Genomic DNA, 22,442 nt, shown 5'->3' with positions numbered 1-22,442 from the left:
TGTGTGTCCGTTTTCACACATTGGAATACGACTGAGATTGAGAGAAGGAGAGAGAGCGAGAGGCTACTGCTCTTTTTGTTTCGGGATTATATTTTGATTTGCTCAGTTGGATTTTTAGATGTTGAACCTGCTTGAGCTGGGATTGTATGGTTTCTCTGTGTCAGTGTGGAAAGAGCTACTTCTTTCCCTCCATGTGGATTGTGTGTTTTGATATGTTGGGATAAATATTGCTTTTGGGAAATCATTTGAGGAGACCGTGCCTTTCTACAGCACCTTTGGAGGTATCGCTCTCTGAAATGACTTTGGGGATGACTGCAGTGTCTTAGCTCCCTAGGTTTTGCTATCCTGGACGTATAAGTTGTCTCTAAACTCCATGTGAAGAGGACTGTTTTAAACCAACGTCTTAAAAGCATCGCTGGTCCATCCATTGATTCCAGACTACAAAGCATTGTTGCATTTTCCTCTGAAATCTTAAACTGACAGGCTTGTCCTGTGTCTGCCCCAGGTCTTAACCTCGTCTTAACCCGGGTTAAACTTGGTCCTGACTTGGTCTTAGACCGTTCTTAACCCGGACCAACCGGTGCACCTGGCTCAACTGGCCTCTCAAGACTTACGAGGGGGGATCAAATTTCCCCAAAAACAGGAACAGAGAGAGGGGGTGGAGGGTGGGGGACGTTCCCATTCCGGAAAAAGGGGTCTCCTGCTTTCCTGAGTGTAAATACGTTTCTCAGTTTACATTGTGGACACATGCCTAACTGTACTTTATGGATTTACCAGAGTAGTTAATGACACTGGCTGTCATCTGGAGTTCTCGCTATCTCCCAGCCTGGACTTTTAGCTGGAGAAAGGAGTAGCCTTCCGCTTGCCACTGGTCACCATGAATTCATGGTTGTGTCAGTCATGTCATGTCAGTCATGTCAGTCATGAATGTGGGTGTGTGCGATAGCAGGTACACCGATAGTTTCTAGGTTCTACAGTTTTTAGAGCGTTAGGAAACGTTCACGTTCCTTCATTCTTGAGCACTGAGTTGTGAAATAGGCTGTTGATAATTCTGTCTTTTTAAGTTATACTCGGCTCTAAAGCTCTGCCAGCTACCTGTAGTGGTCGACCTGTAGTTGTGACAGATATCATTCCAGATAGCTCTGATTCCCAAGGCTCTTTGGGAGGGTTCAGAGACGCGTTGTATTAGTTCTGACCATACTAGAGGAGAGAGAAAGGGGGAGAGAGATAGAGAGGCAGGGGCTGATGACAAACAACCACTCCCCCGAGGGCTGAGGTTACTGCAGGTCAACGGCAGCCTAGGCACTGTGTGCGTGCGCGCGTGTGTGTGCGTCTAAGGGAGCAATCAGAATCATGATCCAGGCCTAAAAAACAGTTGGCTCTCAGAGACAGCAAAGAATTCCACTCCGACGACAAAGGGGGAATACCAGACCAGCACCGACCGCTCTCCAGGCATAGAGACACTGCTCACACCTTTGACCAGAGAAAAGAGAGAAAGAAAATAAGAGGGAGGGGAGGGGTGAGAGCCAAAAGAACATAGAGGCCCAGGCCATGGATATTTCAGTCAGCATGGACACAGAGACAGTGAATGGGACAGACTGGGAGTGTCTGTCTGACTGGGAGGCTATCCCTCAGCCACACGACGATGAGACCCAGGCCGAGGCCCAGGCCCAGTGGGAGACCTGGGACTGGGAGTCAGAGAGGGTCCCAGCCGTAAGTCACCCTCCATTGAGCTGGGGTGGAGACGGGTGTGGGGGCGGAAGGGTGTTGGTGGTGGGGGTTACAGTTTGGGAATTCCAAGCGGATAATCTAGTCGGGGCTACCTCTGTGCTGTGCTGCAAAGTGACTTGTGGTCTACATGCGGTCAAGGTCATTGTTTTGTACGGCTTTGGGGTGGAAATAGGATTGGTGATGAACGTCAAGTGCAGTGAACCTCGAAGTTTCTCTAAACTCTTAACTCCCCAACTCATAAACTTCTCATCTCCCTGTTTAGAAAATATCTAAATTCCCAAACCAGTGCATTAGAATCCAGTGCACTACTTTTGACCAGGGCCCATTTGGGACAGTACCTTAATTGCTCAGAGCGTTGCAATGAATCACTAGAGTTGTTTTGGTCTTTATATTTATTTAATTTGATTTATTGAAACTTTATTTAAGTAGGCAAGTCAGTTAAGAACAAATTCTTATTTACAATGGCGGCCTACCCCGGCCAAACCTGGACGACGCTGGGCCAATTGTGCGTCGCCCTGTGGGACTCCCAATCACGCCCGGTTGTGATACAGCCTAGAACTTGACTGCGGTTAGCTACGGCTCCGTGGTTCAGAGCCAGAGAGTGAAGATGTTTGACCTGTACTCTTTTTACATCGCTGAGCTGAGCCAAGCTGAACTGTACTAAAGGTATCAAGGGTCTCAGAAATTATTTTAGATCACAATGAATAAAATTGCCTGGAGAGGGGGGACCTGTTCCTAGATCAGCACTCCTACTCTGTGATGCTTGTTAGATAATACATACGGCCCCTTGCCTGGTTTGGCATCCACCATAGTTGCTGGAACCGTGCTACAGAGGACACTGTACAATATAAAAAAGGGCCGTACGGTATTATCGGCACAATAGTGTGAAAAGGGTACAGCTCTGTCAGGAGCCATTTTGAGACGAGCCCTGTGTGGAGAATGTATCAACATACTCTTAACTGTGAAGTGTGGATGGGCTTTCAGTACTCCAGGTGGTCCGATGTTTTACAAAGTGAGGCTGGTCTTTTCTAGAACCGTCTGCCTCAGAAAATACCTCAGTGATGAGCTAAAGAAAGAGCTTGTTTGATAGCCCTGAATGTATTGTTTGATGTGCGATTTTCACCTCGATGATCAGCTACATATTTGAACATGTAAGCTATAATATCCAATCACTAATATATATATACACACTACATGACCAAAAGTATGTTGACACCTGTTCGGCGAACATCTAATTATAAAATCATGGACATTAATATGGAGTTGGTCCATATTGCTGCTATAACAGCCTCCACTCTTCTGGGAAGGCTTTCCACTAGAAAGCCAATGGGGAAGGTAGCGTTCAATGGGGTTGACCTCAATGGGGTTCTGTGCAGGCTCTTCCACACCGATCTCGACAAACCATTTCTGTATGGGCCTCACATTGTGCACAGGGGCATTGTCATCCTGAAACAGCAAAGGGAAGGTAGCGTTCTCCTGGCATCCGCCAAAGCCAGATTCATCAGACTACCAGATGGTGAAGCGTTATTCATCACTCCAGAGAACACGTTTCCACTGCTCCGGAGTCCAATGGCTGCGAGCTTACACCACTCCAGCTGACGCTTGGCATTGTGCATGGTGATCTTAGGCTTGTGTGCGGCTGCTCGGCCACGGAAACACATTTCATGAAGCTCCTGATGAATGGTTCTTGTGCTGACGTTGCTCCCAGAGGCAGTTTGGAACTCGGTAGTGAGTGTTGCAACCGAGGACAGATGATTTTACGCGCTTCAGCACTCGGCGGTCCCGTTCTGTGAGCTTGTGTGGCCTACCACTTTGTGGCTGAGCCGCTCCTAGATGTTTCCACTTCACATTATCAGCACTCACAGTTCACCGGGGCAGCTCTAGCAAAGCAGAAATTTGACTAACTGACTTGTTGGAAAGGTGGCATGCTATGACAGTGCCACATTGAAAGTCACTGAGCTCTTCAGTAAGGCAATTCTACTGCCAATGTTTGTCTATGGAGATTGCATGACTGTGTACTCGATTGTATACACCTGTCTGCAATGGTTGTGGCTGAAATAGCTGAATCCACTCATTTGAAGGGGTGTCCACATACTTTTGTATATGTACAGTACCAGTCAAAAGTTTGGACACACCTACTCATTCCAGGGTTTTTCTTTATTTTTACTATTTTCTACATTGTAGAAACTATGAAATAACACATATGGAATCATGTAGTAACCAAAGAAGTGTTGAACAAATCAAAATATATTTGAGATTTGAGATTCTTCGAAGTAGCCACCCTTTGTCTTGATGACACTATTATTCTACAATGTAAAAAAAAAAAAAAAAAAAAATGTAAATAAAGAAAAATCCTTGAATGAGTTGGTGTCCAAACTTTTTACTGGTACTGTATACTTGTGTCTCTATCCATAGATCCATATTCTTTCTCTTGTATCATCTGCTCTGAAAACGGTCTTATCACTCCTTACAAACTAATTATATTAGGCTCATAGGGTAGACGCATAGAGATGTACTAAAGAGCTCATCTCCTATATCTGTAAAGGCCTCTTCTGTGACAGCATGCCCAGGGCCAATCTCCATTTTCAAGTGGTTGTACCCGCTATCCAACTGTGTGGCCAGCAAAGTAACACTAGCTTTAGTTCTAGGCGAATGGCGCTTACCTTACAGAGCACTGGGGTGGTTCGAATGACCCAAGGTGATGTGTGTCCAGTCCACCACCATCACCACCACTCTGAGGGCTAGTTGGCTGCATTCCCTCCCTTTTCAGGCTAAAGAATGCAGTGTTTGTGTGTGGAGAGACAGGCAGACTGGGCAGTGGTCAGCAGCACTCTGGAAGAAATGTGTTTATCTGAATCTCTCCTTTCAGTGAGAGGGATAGACAGAGAGAAAGAGAGACAGAGAGGCAGAGAGAAAGAGAGACAGAGAGGCACAGAGAGAAAGAGAGGCAGAGAGAAAGAGAGGGGGAACTCCAGCTGAAGCTGGGGTATTATTTGCATATTTTAGAGTGCTTGTTTAGTTTGTGATAGGAGGTTCTGGGTGATTTCAGGCTCTGACAATTTGTAGGGAAAGAGAGGACACACATCGTTTGAGTCAAGGCATGCAGTAGCCATGGTCAAATCACTGAATGTTAACTGTGAAAATCTACTGTAACAAGTCTACTACAATTTTCAGAAAAAATAAAAGATGTTCCCCTGTGTTGTGCCTACTGGGCACAACCCATGATATTCAAATAAGTAAATACGTTCACAGTTTGTTCGTTGCTATCGGTGGGGGGCATTACACTTGCTTGTGTTTATAAAATATTTAATGTGTGTATTTATATTTATGAGTAGACTACTTTTGTGTAAATGGGTTGTCTCTCTCAATGTGTTGTATGTTATCCCTCTCTCCCCGCTGCAGGTATTGAGTCCCACGTATAAGCAACGCAATGAGGACTTCAGAAAACTCTTCAAGCAGCTACCCGACTCAGAACGCCTCATTGTGGGTGAGTAAGATGGAATGATCAATGAAAAACTATACCGAACAAAAATATAAACGCAATATGTAAAATGTTGGTCCCATGTTTCATAAGCAGAAATAAAAGATCCCTGAAATGTTTCATACGCACAAAAAGCATATTTCTCAACAACAAAAAATTCTCAAAAAACTTTTTACATCCCTGTTAGAGAGCATTTCTCCTTTGCCAAGATAATCCATCCACCTGACAGGTGTGGGATATCAAGAAGATGATTAAACAGCATGGTCATTACACAGGTGCACCTTGTGTTGGGGACAATAAAAGGCCACTCTAAAATGTGCAGTTTTGTCACACAACACAAAGCCACAGATGTCTCAAGTTTTTAGGGAGCGTGCAATTGGCATGCTGACTGCAGGAATGTCTACGAGAGCTGTTACCAGAGAATGGCGTGTTAATTTCTCTACCATATGCCGCCTCCAACATCGTTTTACAGAATTTGGCAGTCCGTCCGACCGGCCACACAACCGCAGACCACATGTATGTGGGCGAGCGGTTTGCTGATGTAAACGTTGTGAACAGAGTGCCCCATGGTGGCGGTGGGGTTATGGCAGGTATAAACTATGGACAACAAACACAATTGCATTTTCAGCGATGGCAATTTGAATGCACAGAGATACCGTGACGAGATCCTAAGGTCCAACGTCGTGCAATTATTCCTTCCGCCATCACCTCATGTTTCAGTATGATAATATACGGCCCCGTGTCACAAGGATCTGTACACAATTCCCGAAAGCTGTCCCAGTTCTTCCATGGCCTGCAAAATCACAAGACATGTCACCCATTGAGCAGGTTTGGAATGCTCTGGATCGATGTGTACGTCACCGTGTTCCAGTTCCGCGCCGATATCCAGCAACTTCGCACAGCCATTGAAGAGGAGTGGGACAACATTCCACAGGCCACAATCAACAGCCTGATCAACTCTATGCGAAGGAGATGTGTCAAGCTGCATGAGGCAAATGGTGGTCACACTGGATACTGGTTTTCTGATCCACACCCCTACCTTTTTTTTATTAAGGTATTAAGATATCTATATTCCCAGTCGTGAAATCCATAGATTAGGGCCTTATGAATTTATTTCAATTGAATGATTTCCTTATATGAACTGTAACTCAGTAAAATATTTCAAATTGTTTCATATGGTATTTATAATTTTGTTCAGTATATCTTCATATTTTTTCTGGAACACCAGGGTGGTGTTCAGTAGCGCACATCGTAGCAAAAACATTTCGCCACGCATCAAGGAAACCTGTCTTCTTATTGGACAAGTTCAGACAGTAACTCCCCGTGTCGAAATGTTTTCTCCCTACTGAACATGACCCAGGTTTTATTTTCTTTGTGTCTTCAATAGTATGGATCTTTAAGTGATTTAAAATCTCCATGTCCCTCGACTTCTTTTGGTGTCTGCAGTGCAAACGCCTGACAAACTGAGTTTTGAGTGACATAATGTACACTGTTTCCACACCACAAGTGTATTCACTGATGTGAAACATTAAGAACAATCCAGATAGAAATGTAACCAGTAGAGCCAATGCAAGTCCCTATTCTACCCGGCAGACAATCATACCTGTTCTACACAACACATTTCTGAACAGAATGTACAGGCCATTCATACGATCAGGTGGCTTTTTCTGCCATGGGAGCTATTTTGAAGCTCAAATGCGCATAGATGCAGCCTAGTCCTAGATCTGTTTGTGTTCTTGCCAACTCCATTTCTGTCATCGTCAAGCCAAACAGCCTGGCTTCACAGCAATCTTCAAACCTGAACATTCTATCATTAATGAAGCCAGACTGTTTGGCATGATAATGAGTGACAAAGGCGTTGGCATGATAACATAAATAGACTGAATAGATGTTTGATCTGCATATGTTTTATATTTATTGGTAGAGCGATGAGCCTCTAATAACCCTATGACCTTTAATAACCGGATGACCTTTGACCCTGTGTGGCAGACTACTCCTGTGCCCTGCAAAGAGATATCCTGCTGCAGGGGCGCCTCTACGTCTCGGAAAATTGGATCTGTTTCTATAGCAACATCTTCCGCTGGGAAACGCTGGTATGGACTTTAGTTTCTTTTACCGTTCTCTACACTAGGTTACTCTGTCCCTTACTGTCCCAAGTTAGCCTCTACATAACAATGAGGTTATCTATTTTCTATAAATAGAAGGTATTCGACTTCAAATTAAACTGATTTGATTTTCTTGGTTTGTCCCATAAACTGCAGTATTAAAGCTACCGTCTAAGATTTGGGAATCTATTTAATTTCTGTCTGATTATAACATTTGGCTCCCTAGTGGCGCAGCTGTCTAAGGCACTGCATCTCAGTGCTTGAGGTGTCATTACAGACACCCTGGTTCGAATGCAGGCTGTATCACAACCGGCTGCGATTGGGAGTACCATAGGGCGGCGCACAATTGGCCCAGCTTTGTCCGGGTTTGGCCGGTGTAGGCCATCATTGTAAAAAATTATTTGTTCTTAACTGACTTGCCTAGTTAAATAAATAAAATATAAATATATATGTAAGATTTTATTATTTCATTGTTAACAAGCAACAAGAATGCAAACAAGTAATGTATAGCTGAAAAATATGGTTCAAACCATAAAATCTCTTGGATGCCATGGCCTGTCAGTTCTTGCATCTAGAGCGCTGTCTATGAATTTGAGTAGTGTTACATTTCCCTCAGCTGTTTACCAAAATAAGTGTTGTTGAGGACCCCATTCTTTTATTTTCCCAATCACGGACTGTAACTGAATGTGTTATCTGTAGTCTTCCACAGTTTCTCTCTCCCCCTCTCTCTAGCTGACGGTGCGGCTGAAGGATATCTGCAGCATGACCAAGGAGAAGACGGCCCGCCTCATTCCCAACGCTATCCAGCTGTGCACTGACAATGACAAGGTCAGCACTGGACACACACATATACAAATACATGCACATACAGTGCCTTCAGAAAGTATTAACACCCCTTGACTTTTTCCACATGTTGTTGTGTTAAAGTCTGATTTAAAATGTATTAAATTGAGTTTTTTTGTTTTTTTATCACCGGCCTTCACACAATACCCCATAATGTCAAAGTGGATTTTTGACATTTTAACAAAATAATTAAAAAATTAAAAACTGAAATGTCTTGAGTCAATAAGTATTCAAACCCTTTGTTATGGCAAGCCTAAATAAGTTCAGGAGTAAAGATTTCATTAACATATCACATAATAAGTTGCATGGCCTCACTCTGTGTGCAAGAAAGATTGTTTTTGTGTTTTACATGATTTTTGAATGACTACCTCATCTCACACACACATACAATTATCTGTAAGGTCCCTCAGTCGAGCAATGAGTTTCAAACACAGATTCAACCACAAAGACCAGGGAAGTTTTCCAATACCTCTCAACGAAGGGCACCTATTGGTAGATTAAAAAATACATTGAATATTCCTTTGAGCATGGTGAAGTTATTAATTACACTTTGGATGGTGTATCAATACACCCAGTCACTGCAAAGATACAGGCGTCCTTCCTAACTCAGTTGCCGGAGAGGAAGAAAACCACTCAGGGATTTCACCATGAGGCCAATGGTGACTTGAAAAATAGTTTAATGGCTGTGATAGGAGAAAACTGAGGATGGATCAACAACATTGTAGTTACTCCACAATCCTAACCTAATTGACAGAGTAAAAAGAAGGAATTTTGTACAGAAAAAAAATATTACAAAACATGCATCCTGTTTGCAACAAGACACTAAAGTAATTCTGCAGAAAATGTGGTAAAGTAATTAACTTTTTGTCCTGAATGTTTGGGGCATATCCAATACAACACATTACTCAGTACCACTCTCCATATGTTCAAGCATAGTGGTGGCTGCATCATGTTATGGGTATGCTTGTACTTGTTAATGACCGGGGAGTTTTTCGGGATAAAAAGTAAACAGAATGGAGCTAAGCACAGACAAAATCCTAGAGGAAAACCTGGCTCAGTCGGCTTTCCACCAGACACTGGGAGATAAATTCACCTTTTAGCGGGACAATAACATAAATCACAAGTCCAAATCTACATGGGAGTTGCTTACCAAGAAGACAGTGAATGATCCTGAGTGGTCGAGATACAGTTTTGACTTAAATCTACTTGAAAATTGATGGCAAGACTTGAAAATCGTTATCTATTTAACTAGGCAAGTCAGTTAAGAACCACTAGGCTACCACTAGGTAACCACTAGGCTACCTGCTGTCCCGCCCCGCCCTATCTAGCAATGATCAACAGCCAATTTGACAGAGGTTGAAGAATTTTGAAAAGAATAATGGGAAAATGTTGCATAATCCAGGTGTGGAAAGCTCTTAGAGACTTACCCAGAAGGACTCACAGCTGTATTCACTGCCAAAGGTGTTTCTACAAGGTATTGACTCAGGGGTGTGCAAAAATGTATATTTTCAATAAATGTGCAAAATGTGCAAAAATGTATATGAATATGTTTTCACTTTGTCATTATGGAGTATTGTGTGTAATGGGTGAAAAAAACGACAACAATTGAATACATTTTGAATGAATGCTGTAACAGAACAAAATGTGAAACAAGTCAAGGGTTATGAATACTTTCTGAAGACACTATACACAAAGGTACATATACACATAGCTTTTCTATCAGGTTGGTGATGTCATATCTTATATTGTTCTTGCTTCCCACAGCACTTTTTCACCTCGTTCGGAGCGAGGGACCGGACATACATGATGATGTTCAGACTATGGCAGAATGCTCTGCTAGAAAAGGTAAGACTGTTACATTTATGATAGTTCACTTTTAATTAAACTAGAAGACTGGGGGCACTAGTGTGTATTGTTGCCAATTTAGTCAGAACTTACCCTTTTCCCCTTCTTTCTCTTATCCCTCCTTCTTCTCTCTCTTTCCTCTCTCTCTCTCTCTCTCTCTCTCTCTCTCTCTCTCTCTCTCTCTCTCTCTCTCTCTCTCTCTCTCTCTCTCTCTCTCTCTCTCTCTCTCTCTCTCTCTCTCTCTCTCTCTCTCTCTCTCACACACACTCTCTTTCTTTCTCTCACACTCTCTCTGACACACTCTCTCTCTCTCTCAGCCCTTGTGTCCCAAAGAATTGTGGCATTTTGTCCATCAGTGTTATGGCAACGAGCTGGGTCTGACCAGTGACGACGAGGACTACGTGCCGCCGGACGATGACTTCAATACCATGGGGTGAGTTTTGACCGCATACACACACACACACACACACCGCCACCCCCCATCACCATGCATCGTAAAGGCTGGCATCGTTCCCCGAGCTGATAACCTTGACCTACAGCTGTTGCGCGTCCCTGTGGTGTAGGTACTGCGAGGAGCTGCCCGTGGAGGATAATGACACCAACTTCGCCAAGATGCCTGACGCCAAGGGAGACACCAGCCCCCTGTTGTCCCACAGAGCCTTCCCAAACAACGCCCTATCCTGTCCGAGCACCATCGAATCACTCCTCCCCGTGAGTACCACTGGATATTATACCAAATCTTGCTGTGGATCACCTACATACAAAACGTCATAAAGTGTTCTAGAGTCAGCGGCTCAGTCTGCTAGACCACCCCAGGCCACAGTAGTGGCATTTCAACCCAAGATAAATATTATACCTGGCTGAGCTTCACAAGTATGTACTGTAGGTAGTCGGGCCTAGGGTTTCAGTTGAGCTCATGACCCCTCCTCCTCTATAGTTTAACTTGGCTGTCGTGGACGAGTTCCCCCTGTGTCTCCCCGATGGCGAACTCCTGACCCTCCAGTTGCCGGGGTTGGACAACCGGAGCAGTGGTCACAGTAGTCCCGCCCCCTCGCCCTCGCTGGACTTCAACGACAACGAGGACCTCCCTACCGAGCTCAGCGACTCCTCCGAGACGCACGACGACGAAGGTTTACACACCAGCACGCCCACTCGCTCACGCACACATTCACTATTTCACTCACGCACACTGTCACTGTTCATGTATAACACACGCACTTACTCTCCTCCCTCTTCCTCTGTGTGTGTGTGTGCGTGTGTGCGTGTGTGTGTGTGTGTGTGTGCGTGCAGCAGGGGAGGTGCAGGCCTTCCATGAGGACCTGAATGGGAAGCAGTACATAAACGAGGTGTACGAGTTCAGTGTTGACAAGATGTACGACATCCTCTTCACCGAGTCCACCTTCATGAGGGACTTCCTGGAGCAGAGACGCTTTTCAGGTGACACCACAGTACCCAGACCAGTTTTAGAGTCAGATTAAATGGACAGATGGGGACCTGATCCTAGATCAGCCCTCCTACTCTGAGACGCTTTGTGAATACTGGCCCTGTTCAGATACTGTAGAAAGGTCTCTTCCTTTCTCTCTTTCCTTCTTGTTGTTCTCCTTCCTTTACTGATCTGACATGCCTGGATTGGTGAAAGCGATATGGTGGAAACCCCACGTTCACTTATCCAATAACTCCCAGATCAGTAATGGAAGGGAGGCAGGTAGGATGCATGTTGAAAGAATTGAACAAAACCTCAGTGTGTGTCGGACTAAAACTTCTGCAAAAGGTTATAGGAGTAAAGGGCTGATCTTTCTGTCCACCTTCACTATTTATCTAGACATAGTCTATCACCCCTGGAAGAAAGAGAAAGAGGAGACGGGCAACCAGACCAGAGAGATCATGTACACCATCTCCCTCACGAACCCCCTGGCCCCCAAGACAGCCACAGTTACTGAGACGCAGGTGAGTGGAGCCCCCCAGTGGCACTGCATGTCATAGCAGTTTTAAATGTTGTACACGGTTTGTTTTCATGCTTTGTTTGCACTCGACATACTGTAACTACACTCACTGTAACGTCACTGTTAAATGCAAGCACAATGGTAACTCTTTAAAATAAAATAAAATCTGTGTGCAATGCATTATGAATGCTATTATGGCTATGTACTGTATGTATTTTCATAGGCTGCATTAGTGAGCCATGGGTTATTATGAATGCTTATAGCAAGTCTTATTATGCATTATGGGTTTAGCACTTATAGATGGCACTAAAACGTATAGAAAAGTTGCCACATTCATTTTTAGATTACAAATAGCTGAAAGTCATTTGCAGCCAACCAATAGCCGGAATAAGCCTTTTTTGTCTGTTAACTCAACGGTGTCATATTTGTGTGGTCTAGACGCTGTACAAGGCCAGCCAGGAAAGCGAGTGCTACATCATAGATGCCGAGGTGATAGCACACGACGTTCCCTACCATGACTACTTCTACACTCTAAACCGCTACGTGCTCACCAGGGTGGCCAAGAAGAAGTGTCGGCTCAGGTCAGATAGAATTCCTGTTTTCTGTCTATACTTCCTGTGAGTGTTCTGATTGGACACGTTTAGTTAGTATCTCCACAGTTCACTCTGTTTAAAAAACGCTTTGTCGCTACTGAACACCATCTTGATAATGTGCTACTTGACTCCTTTCGGTGAAACGTATTCTACCCTTTAGGGAAAGAAGTTACATTTGAGGTTGACGCATACAGTGGGCCAAGGAGGTGTGATGGGAGTTTATTTATGTGTGTGGTGTCTGTGCGTGTGTATGTCAAATCAAGTCAAATGTATGCGCCTCTGTGTGTGTGCGCATGTACATGTGCCTGTGTGTCTATGTGTGTGTGTGCATGTGTGTGTGACCTGCAGGGTATCCACAGAGCTGCGCTACAGGAAACAGCCGTGGGGGCTGGTCAAGGGCTTCATCGAGAGGAACTTCTGGAGTGGCTTGGATGAGTACTTCAGACACTTAGGTCAGTTGTATCTCAAATATGACTACAACTACCAATGGTACAGTATGTAGCCTGGGAGTATTCTTGGAGCCTAGGATTTGTTCGCCGGATCCTCCATCCTGCCCTCTGTGCTCCCGTTTAGTTTCACTTCGCTTCATCAAGGATCTGTGAAGCGAAACAGAATGTAAGCTCAAGAGACCAGGATGGTTGTACGAGGCTAAGGATCGGTATCTCTGAATTTTAAAACAACTGCCTGTTTTTGTATTCTCACTTGAGACACTGGAATAGGTACTGTTTAGATACTGCGTGTCCAAGAGAAATTATTGAAGTAAATATTTATTTAACTCAAAGAATGTGAACACTGCTTAAACCTCTAGCTTGCATGCCAGTCTGTCATCTTAAGCTGACCATTTACAAGTTGTCTTGCCAAACAAGCCAAGGCAACAACTCACAACAAATGAGGTGTACATAGCAGAAACATACCGGCATCCTGGCTATTAAATCTCTGCGTGATTTAGAATGACACAGCCTCTGAATACCATACAGTACCATACCTATGGGCCGGGTCAAAAGTAGTGCCTTATGTAGGGAATAGGGTGCCATTTGAGACACAGACACTGTGTAACACAGCTTCCTTTAACTCTTTCCAGAGCTGGAGCTGAGTAAGGTGGAGGTGGTCCTGGCCGAGCCCCACAGACAGTCCCCCAAGGCCAGGGCTCTACGGGCAGGGGCATTGAGGCGACGGAAACGGCCCCTGGTCCACCTGCGGCCCCCACACATGGACGAAGCCCTCAGCTCCGTCACCACGCCCGAGGACGAGGAGGTCACCCACCGCCACCGGATCAAACACGTGGCAGGTCAGAGGGGACTGACTGACTGACCGTTGATAGCTGTGTTTGACGCAGAGTATGGTGTACATTTTAGGACACCCTCAAGCCTTAAGCCGCTGTTATCAATTGCCAATAATACGGTTTCAATCAGACCTGGGTTCAAATACTATTCAAATTCTTTAGGTGCTTTTGATTGAGTTTTCCTTGCTCAATGGAACAACTATCAGACAAATTCCCAGAATGTTTGCTGTAGCTTTTCCGAGCACAAACCGCGGTACAGGGTTCTAAAAAACATACCTGCAACTGACAGGAATATAATATTAGGTCATGCATGGCTTTTTTGTATTGATCCAAAATGGCCGCCTCTCTTCCAGCAGGTTCCACTCAAACCAGATACATCCCGGACAATGTCCCAGGGGGCCTAGCGCTCTACAGTGTCTCCAAGCTACTCCTCATCATCAGCTTTGTGTGAGTGTCCTTCCACCGCCACCCTGGAAGCTGTCACCACTGCTGGTTGTTTAAAATACTCTTTCACCATGCTGTTACTGAGAGGTGGATCCATAGATATAGAATTACTAGAACGGACAAAGCCCCTAAGATGGCCGTTGTAGTCATTTTAATGCTATGGGTGGAGAAGTCTGACTCTCACCCTCATATAGATCCATTGAAGTAACCATAGATATCTCTGGTCTCTACATTTCTCTCAGATGATGTTGAATGTTTTCGGTGTTATTAATGTGGCAAAGTTGCCTGTTGTGAGTTGTGACTCATTTGATTAAATCTGGCCACATCAACACTTCTTGTTCTTGGTGTACCAATACACTTGGAAAGTGGAGTATGTCAAAAAGTAAACATTACTGGAGACACCATGCAGTTTTGAAGACATCATCACATTGCCTATTAACTCTAACTGCTTCTAAACTCTTTCGCTAGATACCGTTACACTGTTTGAAAAAACCTGTCTCCAAAACTGACCGAGGTGTCGCCAGTTTGAAAATGTTAACATTGTGACGTGCATCCATGCGTTTCCACTTTCTGTGCGTATTAAAACCAACCATTCATTGGTAATCTGATTTCCCCTCTCCTACTACTCTAAAGTAGAATGTAGTATGAGAGGGGACATATAAAACACTGTCTTCTTTCTCTCTTTTCTGGTGGTGTGTGTAATTGTCCTATCTCTCTCTCTCTTCTCTTACTCTCTCGCTCCCTTTCCCTGTCTCCATTCATGCATCCTAGGATCTGTATAAGGTATTCAACTTTTTTTCATAACGCCATGTTGATTTTGATGATTAGATGCGTTTGATGGACTTGTTTCACCCCATACATACACTGGACCAGAGAATTAACATCCTTCCTTTGCAGTAGATGTAGGCATTCCCATTCCAGGCGAATCCTGATATCTCTCGTCTAACATAGACTTATGTCAGTAGTTTTACGCAGTTTCTCTCTTTCCTCTCGCTCTCTCTCTCTCTCTCTCTCTCTCTCTCTCTCTCTCTCTCTCTCTCTCTACAGCCTAGTATTGCTGGTGTTTCTGAACATGATGCTGTTCTATAAGCTGTGGATGCTGGAGTACACAACACAGAGCCTGACCTCGTGGCATGGCCTACGACCACAGGAAAGGTACTTCACACAAATACAATACAACCCAATTCAATACCAGCACCGTGGAATGACTTTGGAATTGTAAGGTGGAGTTGTAGTACAGAACGGTTATTCAAGTTTTCCCTCCACAATATTACAGCAATTGACAAGACATATTGCAGATTCAAAACAACATTGTGGACCACTGTGTTTTTAGACACTATAAATTACCATAGACAGTCATAATACATATTATAAACCGGGTAGTTTGGGTGCTGATTGGCTGAAACAGCATTCCAGCCGCGTGTATATCATACAAAATATAGTACCATGTCTATGAGTACTTGTTCACTGTTATATTTATGTTGGTAACTTATAATATCAATAATGCACTTCACCGTTTGATGGTATATGGCCAATGTACCACTGCGTTCAGTTGAACAACTGACTAGGTATCCCCCTTTCCCTTTATTCAGGCACTTTGCTTCTCCACTCGGACCTTATTGCTTAAAAGAATCATACATATCAGCCATAATACATTGCGTCCTCTAGATGGCGATATTTCACTGTGTTTGTGTGTGTGTGTGTGTTTCTCTCACAGTAAACTTCCACAGACGCAGCTGGAGTGGGCCCGGCTTCTGGAGTCGCAGCAGCGGTACCATGACGATGAGCTGCAGAAGTGGAAGGAGATCATCAAGTCGTCGGTGATGTTGCTGGACGAGGTGAGACAGCCGATCAGAACTGAGAATAGGGATTCATAACTGACTAATTGGGTCAGAGAAAGAATGTTCATTCACAAACTTTAAAGAACATTCAAGAATGTGTCTGTGTGTCATAGATGGTTGTTCAAACACACATGCAGTACTGTATTTAATGTGCTCCGTCAATATTTGATTTGACCCTGACGTGAATTTAGGATTGAATCAACTTGTTCCGCTTGCTAAAAGAACGTTTAACAAATTGCACTTCATGTTGACTTGAATGCATGATCTGCAAAATGTTTTGTTTCCTTTTCCTTTCTTTTTCCTTGAAATGTTTCCTTTCCTAGATGAAGGACTCGTTACTAAACCTGCAGAAGGGCATGGGCTTAAGAGACTATAACTCTGAATCGGAGGAGAAGAGGAGTCGATATCACTGACAAACAAACAATCCTAAGCCACCAGCCAGGACATTATGTGCAATATCTAAGGAACCATTTATGGGAAAGTCTTGGGAAATGTCTTAGGAAAACAAGAGAAATATGTTTTCTTGCATGGGGGAATGACGACAGGTCTCCCAGAACGACCGACTCCACTCCCACCGCCCAACGTCTGGCAGAAAGTTACCTCATCACCACCAGGACAGGATTGGGGCGGACGCCGTCTGCACCGTTGCATCATGGGAAAAGACAGCGGTGCCATGACCTACATTGGCCTAAACTCTGACTTTTTTATCACCTCGTTCTCTGAGAATGCTGTACTGTAAAGTGTTTTGTTTTGTTAGTTTTTTTGGGCCACGTACGGACAAAGCAAAGATAGAAGGGATGGGTCAGGGAAGCTTGCATTTCTTGTCTCCGTCGGGAAAATGTTTTTGTTTTCGGTGGAGATGTGTATTGAAACGTCGGCATATTTGTCTCAGAAGAGCAAAAATAATACTGGGTCAGGGGTTCCTTGTGTTCCTCCGTCGCCTTTTTAGGAACTCTTGGACAAAGTTTTGGAGCTGCAGTATCCCTTTTTTTTTTACAGACCTTTGGACTCTGGGACCACGATCATAAACGGAACCAGAATCAACATGCAGTGTTTCAACACAACCCATCATTTCTAGGATGGAACCACCAGGAATCATAGTATATTATAAATACATAGATATATATACATATATATATATATATATATATATATATATATATATATATATATATATATATATATATATATATATATATATATATATATATATATATATGAATATATTATAATGACGTATGTCTTTTTTTGTAGAAGTCAGGGCAAATTTTTACCAGGCTTCCATGGTGTATCAGGGCAGGTTTCCCTGAAAGCTTGTGCCATGGCGTTGTGTTTCTATGTTTGTGTGTTCATGTTTTCTAAGGCATGTTCTCTACTGCGTGTAGAGTACCCCTACCCCTTTGATTTGTATTTGTGGACAGGGGAGCTAGCCATAGCTTTTAGCAGCAGTGAGAATGTATTGGGTAACTGGTTACGTTGCCAGCTTGTTAGCATACACGGATGAGAAAGCGGTCAGCTTTTGCAGAGGTACACAGTAGGTGTTTCTCAATATGCATACTACCGTGCGCCACACTGTCATGCTCCGAGTGCATTCTTAGAAGACGTTCTCTTGGGTACATTCTTGTGAGGACGAGAGAGTGGAGAACGCATAAAACATTACATTTGAGAAGCACACCCCCTACTCTATTCTCATGCTGCACTTCCCTATTCACTGAACTTTCTTCCAGCCAGGACAATGACAATAGAGATGAAACAAGATATACACAAAGCAAATGTTTTAATTCATAACTAGCAGCTATCTATATGTGAATTTTAATAATCTAGCTCATCAGATAGTTTAACAGGCAAAAATGACCTAAAACATATGTTATGCAAAGTAGATGTCAATTCTTCATGGTTAGCTAGCTAACAGTTCTTTGTGGCCATCTGGCTAGCTAACAGTAGTAGCTAGCCAGTTAGCCCTATTGACTTACTACGTACGGGCTTGCGATCTACACATACTACAGTGGGTATTGTAGGCAGGTAAACATGCCAAAATTAACACAGCATGTATTTATTAACGTATCCAGATAAAATATTGTAGTCAGGCAATATATGAGATGTCAGAGTTTATTTTCTCTCACTTCAGCTAAAATAATGTCTGCCATTGATTTCTAATAATTTTGTGTAATTTTTTACATGGTTGCATCATATTTCTGTGCATAGTTTCCATTGAAACTTGCTTGATGCTTCAAAATATGTACAAACAGAGTACGGATTCGGGAAGTGCCCTCCGTGCTCTGTTTCGCATACTTTGATTTGGACTCATACTCCGACCCTCCTGTGCTTCAATTTGCGTGCTCGGAGCATGATAGTATGCATTTTGAGAAACACACAGTATTTTCCAATGATGCAACGTTCTTCCGGGAACAGGGCTTTCTTGGCCCAAGCCAACCCCAAATGTTATATCAACGTTGTGCTTAGGTTTTATCCATACATGTCTTCAACCTTGTCCTTCAGGATGATTTGTTTTAGGTTATGGATACATCTATTCATTGTTGCCAAGATTTACGTGTCAACTTTTATGCTAACGTATAATTTTTTTGGGGGGGGGCAGTATTGTTATCATCTTTTATTTAGCCGCTTTGTGTTGTATCAATTCATTTGTGGCTGTCCTGTATTGGCTGGAATACAATGTACTTGGGAGTGTACTGTATAGGCATTGGTATGGACCCTAAGTGATTTTACACATTCAATGGAGCTTGAATGTGTCCCTACCGGCGCTTCAAAAATAATTTAGGTTGTTTTCCCCAGTATTTGTTATCAGCCCAAATACTGTGTCAGACAGAGAAAACATCATGATCAGTGTTATGATAATGTGGATGTTACACTATGTCACTCTATGAACCTTCTTCACAGGGCACCTGGTTGTTCAGCTTTTAACCACAGACGGAGTGGACAGTATTTTAGGGAGGGTATTTCTTCGGAGAGGGACGTAATTTTACGAAGGGATACTGCAGCTGAACCGAAAAACTTTGATTACTACGAAATATTTGATGATTAAAACTGTGAACTTCCTCATTGAAAAATATGCTTGAAGCTGGAAAAAACAAGAATAACGGAAATTGTACAGTATTCAGAGGCAAATATTTAGGGGTTTATTTATGTACAGTGTATACGAGAAATGTAAAAGAAACGTTTGGGGAAACGTTCAGTGGTCACCCACTGCAGAACTGGATTCAAATACAGTACCATTTGAAATAATTTCAAATATTTCAGCTGTGCTTGATTGAGTTTTCCTGGCTTTTACGGACCAATAGAAAAGTCCTAAAACTGCAGACCCCACCCATTTGACACTCTAGGCAGGCTAAAACAAACTCAAAGTATTTGAAAGATTTCAGATAGTATTTGAACTCGGGTCTGACTTACTGTACTCCTCTGTCTTCCCAAAGATGTATGTTGTGGGCTATGTCCTGGCATATTGGATGTGTCAAGTTGACACAGTCAACCATTCCCACATCGTTTGTGTTTGATGATTTAAAATGCCCCAAATGTAAAATGTACAAGTAAGGTATCAACTGTGGCTAAAACTACAATTTTAGTATCTCCCCATCTGTCTATGGAAGAAGCATAGCTATCAAAATACATTTTCATTTCAAATTGAATTTCGACAGCTAAACACTTCCATATTTGCTTGCCACCCATGTATGTTCAATTGGTTGGACTCTCAAGGATTCCTGTGACGACCTTGGAAACGAACAAAGCCTGCGGCCGTTGATTCAGCCACTAACTGGTATGTTTGAGGGATTGGGATGAAGACACACAGTGCACGGTGTGCAGAAGTAACATTTAGGCCAAAATGATTATGTCTGAGTTTATCAACATTACGCATTGGGATACAACGCTTTAGACATGGGTCATGTTCACTACGAAGCAAACGGGCGAAAACAGAGAGGGACGTACCTGAATTTGTCCAATAAGAAACACTACTTTTCCGCTACAAAGCATTTTGCTATAGTGTGCGCTAATGACTATGACCCTGCACTCATTGGCTTTGCAGACAGTGGATCGGGCACAACTCACGTACATTCCAAAAAGAGGAGGGTTTCATCTGAAAGAAGAAACGACAATATATGCAATGGATTGATACAGTGGGTAGCGCTTCATACATTATGAATGTGAGTCATTTACACTATTGCTGAATGATTGTCCCACTCCCTTGCGCTATGACATGGTCAATGTTGCTGAAATGGCCATTTGACCTAGTTCAGGTCAAGTTGTTAAGCCTCATTTTAAGAGTGATAATTGAGACAACAAGATCTATTCAGGGTAGATTAAATGGTATTCTTGAGAAAAAGGGCCCATGATGAGATTACAATGATTTATACTGAACCTTACATTATTCACCAGTCGACATGACAATCATTTCTGTTGACTCGGTGAGAGGAGTAGAAAGCGGTCAACCAACGTGAGACGATGTGCAAACCAAAAGGTGACCCTTGGAAAGGTGACCCTTGGAATGAGATGGAATACGAAGCAGGAGGAAACAACGCAACTTGCCGCTCCACCACTCGTTATTGATTTTGTTGCCGAGGAGCGTCGCACAACAATGTGCAGTACATATTGTGCTCTTCTATCGTGTGTGCAATGCTGTTGAGGTGGGAAAAAACAGTGTTCATTGATTGCAGTAACTTTGTTGTTGTAATATCTCAAACGGACGTGGCTGTTTCACCATGAAGGATTCAAAGAAAACGCTCTATTAATCCGATGCAATACATATATTTAATACATTATCTAAAATGTCGATAGTAAGCTGCCTTCGTTTGAGTTCCTGAAAAACGTGGAGACCCTTGATGACCCTTCTATAGAGAATGCATGCTAGATTCCTGTCTCATTTGATTTCATTCATGATCTCAGATGTGTTCTATGCATAGGTGCTTTATATATGCAGGAATGCCTCAAATGGCCCTGAAAATGAAATTGTTAAATTGTGTTTTTAATAGAATGGTCAGTAAGCATGTCTGAGTGTCTGAGAAAACAAACAAGATATGTTGCACCCAAAAAGTAGTGTTCTTAAAAACCTGAAACTGAAAGAGCTTTCTTTATTAATTTGAACGCTCACAAAGCTGCAGCTTGACCTGTTCATGTTTGCCAAATGATAGTAAATTCTAAGGAAATGATGAACAATATGCACAATATAGGTAGAAAATAGTGTCTTAAATTGAGCATGAGACATACATAGCGAATTGAAAGGATGTATTTTAGAGCTTGTGTTTGTGGTTAAGTTTCCATGACAATCCCAAGAAGCCTGACCTCCAATGCTTTCAAACCCTTCACTTCAGTACACACACGAGCGCACACACCTCAGACAGGTGCAAGTTTTCCATCTCAGAAACACTCGTTTGTGGTATTGTATATCCTCTGTGTGTGTGTACAATACCTGATATGTTTTTTAAAGTGTTTTGATCACCTATATATGACTGAAATATTTATACAGATAATACTGTATGTATATGTTGTGTATAGCTCCAGTGTACACAGACTAGAGACACCCATCCGCGCTGGGCGTGGTCTTGGGGGGAAAACTTTGAAAGAAAAAACATTCTGAAGGCTTTATTGGTTTGTGGAGGAGTAGAGATGAAATAAAATAATGGAAAGTACGACTCACGTCTGTTTGACTCACCCCTGCAGCGGTCTGTTTGTCTGTCCTTACCAACAGAACAAAGGAACTGTGATATTATTTCAATATGGGTCAAGTATTTTTCTGTACCCCTTTGAGCAATTTTCACATGGCTTCCATTTGTGTTAGTGCTACATTTGGTCATTCATTCATTCATGTAAAGTCAATATGTTCATTCATATCTTTAATCTGATAGTGATGCTGCCATGTTACCTGGATATTTCTAAATAAGACGTACATTTTATAGCCCTTTTAAAAGGATAGAATAAGGGAGTGAATGCATTGTTCATTCATGTCCTTGCCTATGATTTCCCATGTTATCTGAGGTTGTGTTCCAAATGGCACTCTATTCCCTATATAGTACATTACTTTTGTCCAGAGCCCTACACAGACATACATTCAGAGACATCCACTGAGTGTACAAAACATTATGAAGACCTGCTCTTTCCATGACAAAGACTGACCAGGTGGATCCATGTGAAAGTGACGATCCTTTATTGATGTCACTTGTTAAATCCACTTAAATCAGTGTAGATGAAGGGGAGGAGACAGGTTAAAGAAGGATTTTTAAGCCTTGAGACAATTGAGACATGGATTGTGTATGTGTGCCATTCAGATCGTGAATGGGCAAGACAAAATATTTAAGTGCCTTTGAACTGGATAGGGTAGTAGGTG

The 22,442-nt window shown here is 42.9% G+C and overlaps 1 protein-coding gene across 3 annotated transcripts in view; it reads left to right on the top strand.

Annotated features, from left to right (window-relative positions):
• The window catches only part of LOC139584623 (protein Aster-B-like), a 151,955-nt gene extending 130,208 nt beyond the window's left edge, over positions 1-21,747 (top strand). For all 3 annotated transcript variants that reach the window (XM_071416688.1, XM_071416706.1, XM_071416696.1), the window contains 16 exons: positions 5,134-5,218; positions 7,202-7,305; positions 8,050-8,145; positions 9,925-10,005; positions 10,323-10,438; positions 10,569-10,716; positions 10,943-11,135; positions 11,296-11,442; positions 11,828-11,952; positions 12,387-12,529; positions 12,890-12,993; positions 13,623-13,829; positions 14,177-14,270; positions 15,315-15,422; positions 15,985-16,105; positions 16,432-21,747. In XM_071416688.1, coding sequence (XP_071272789.1) covers positions 5,134-5,218; positions 7,202-7,305; positions 8,050-8,145; positions 9,925-10,005; positions 10,323-10,438; positions 10,569-10,716; positions 10,943-11,135; positions 11,296-11,442; positions 11,828-11,952; positions 12,387-12,529; positions 12,890-12,993; positions 13,623-13,829; positions 14,177-14,270; positions 15,315-15,422; positions 15,985-16,105; positions 16,432-16,521 — 1,962 coding nt within the window. In that variant the 3' untranslated portion in view covers positions 16,522-21,747. The remainder of the gene's footprint in view (positions 1-5,133; positions 5,219-7,201; positions 7,306-8,049; positions 8,146-9,924; positions 10,006-10,322; positions 10,439-10,568; positions 10,717-10,942; positions 11,136-11,295; positions 11,443-11,827; positions 11,953-12,386; positions 12,530-12,889; positions 12,994-13,622; positions 13,830-14,176; positions 14,271-15,314; positions 15,423-15,984; positions 16,106-16,431) is intronic.
• Positions 21,748-22,442: the final 695 nt, after the last annotated feature.

The sequence above is a fragment of the Salvelinus alpinus genome, chromosome 1 (assembly GCF_045679555.1).
Source record: "Salvelinus alpinus chromosome 1, SLU_Salpinus.1, whole genome shotgun sequence".
Taxonomy (NCBI): domain Eukaryota; kingdom Metazoa; phylum Chordata; class Actinopteri; order Salmoniformes; family Salmonidae; genus Salvelinus; species Salvelinus alpinus.
This window is presented reverse-complemented; position numbering and strand designations above follow the sequence as displayed.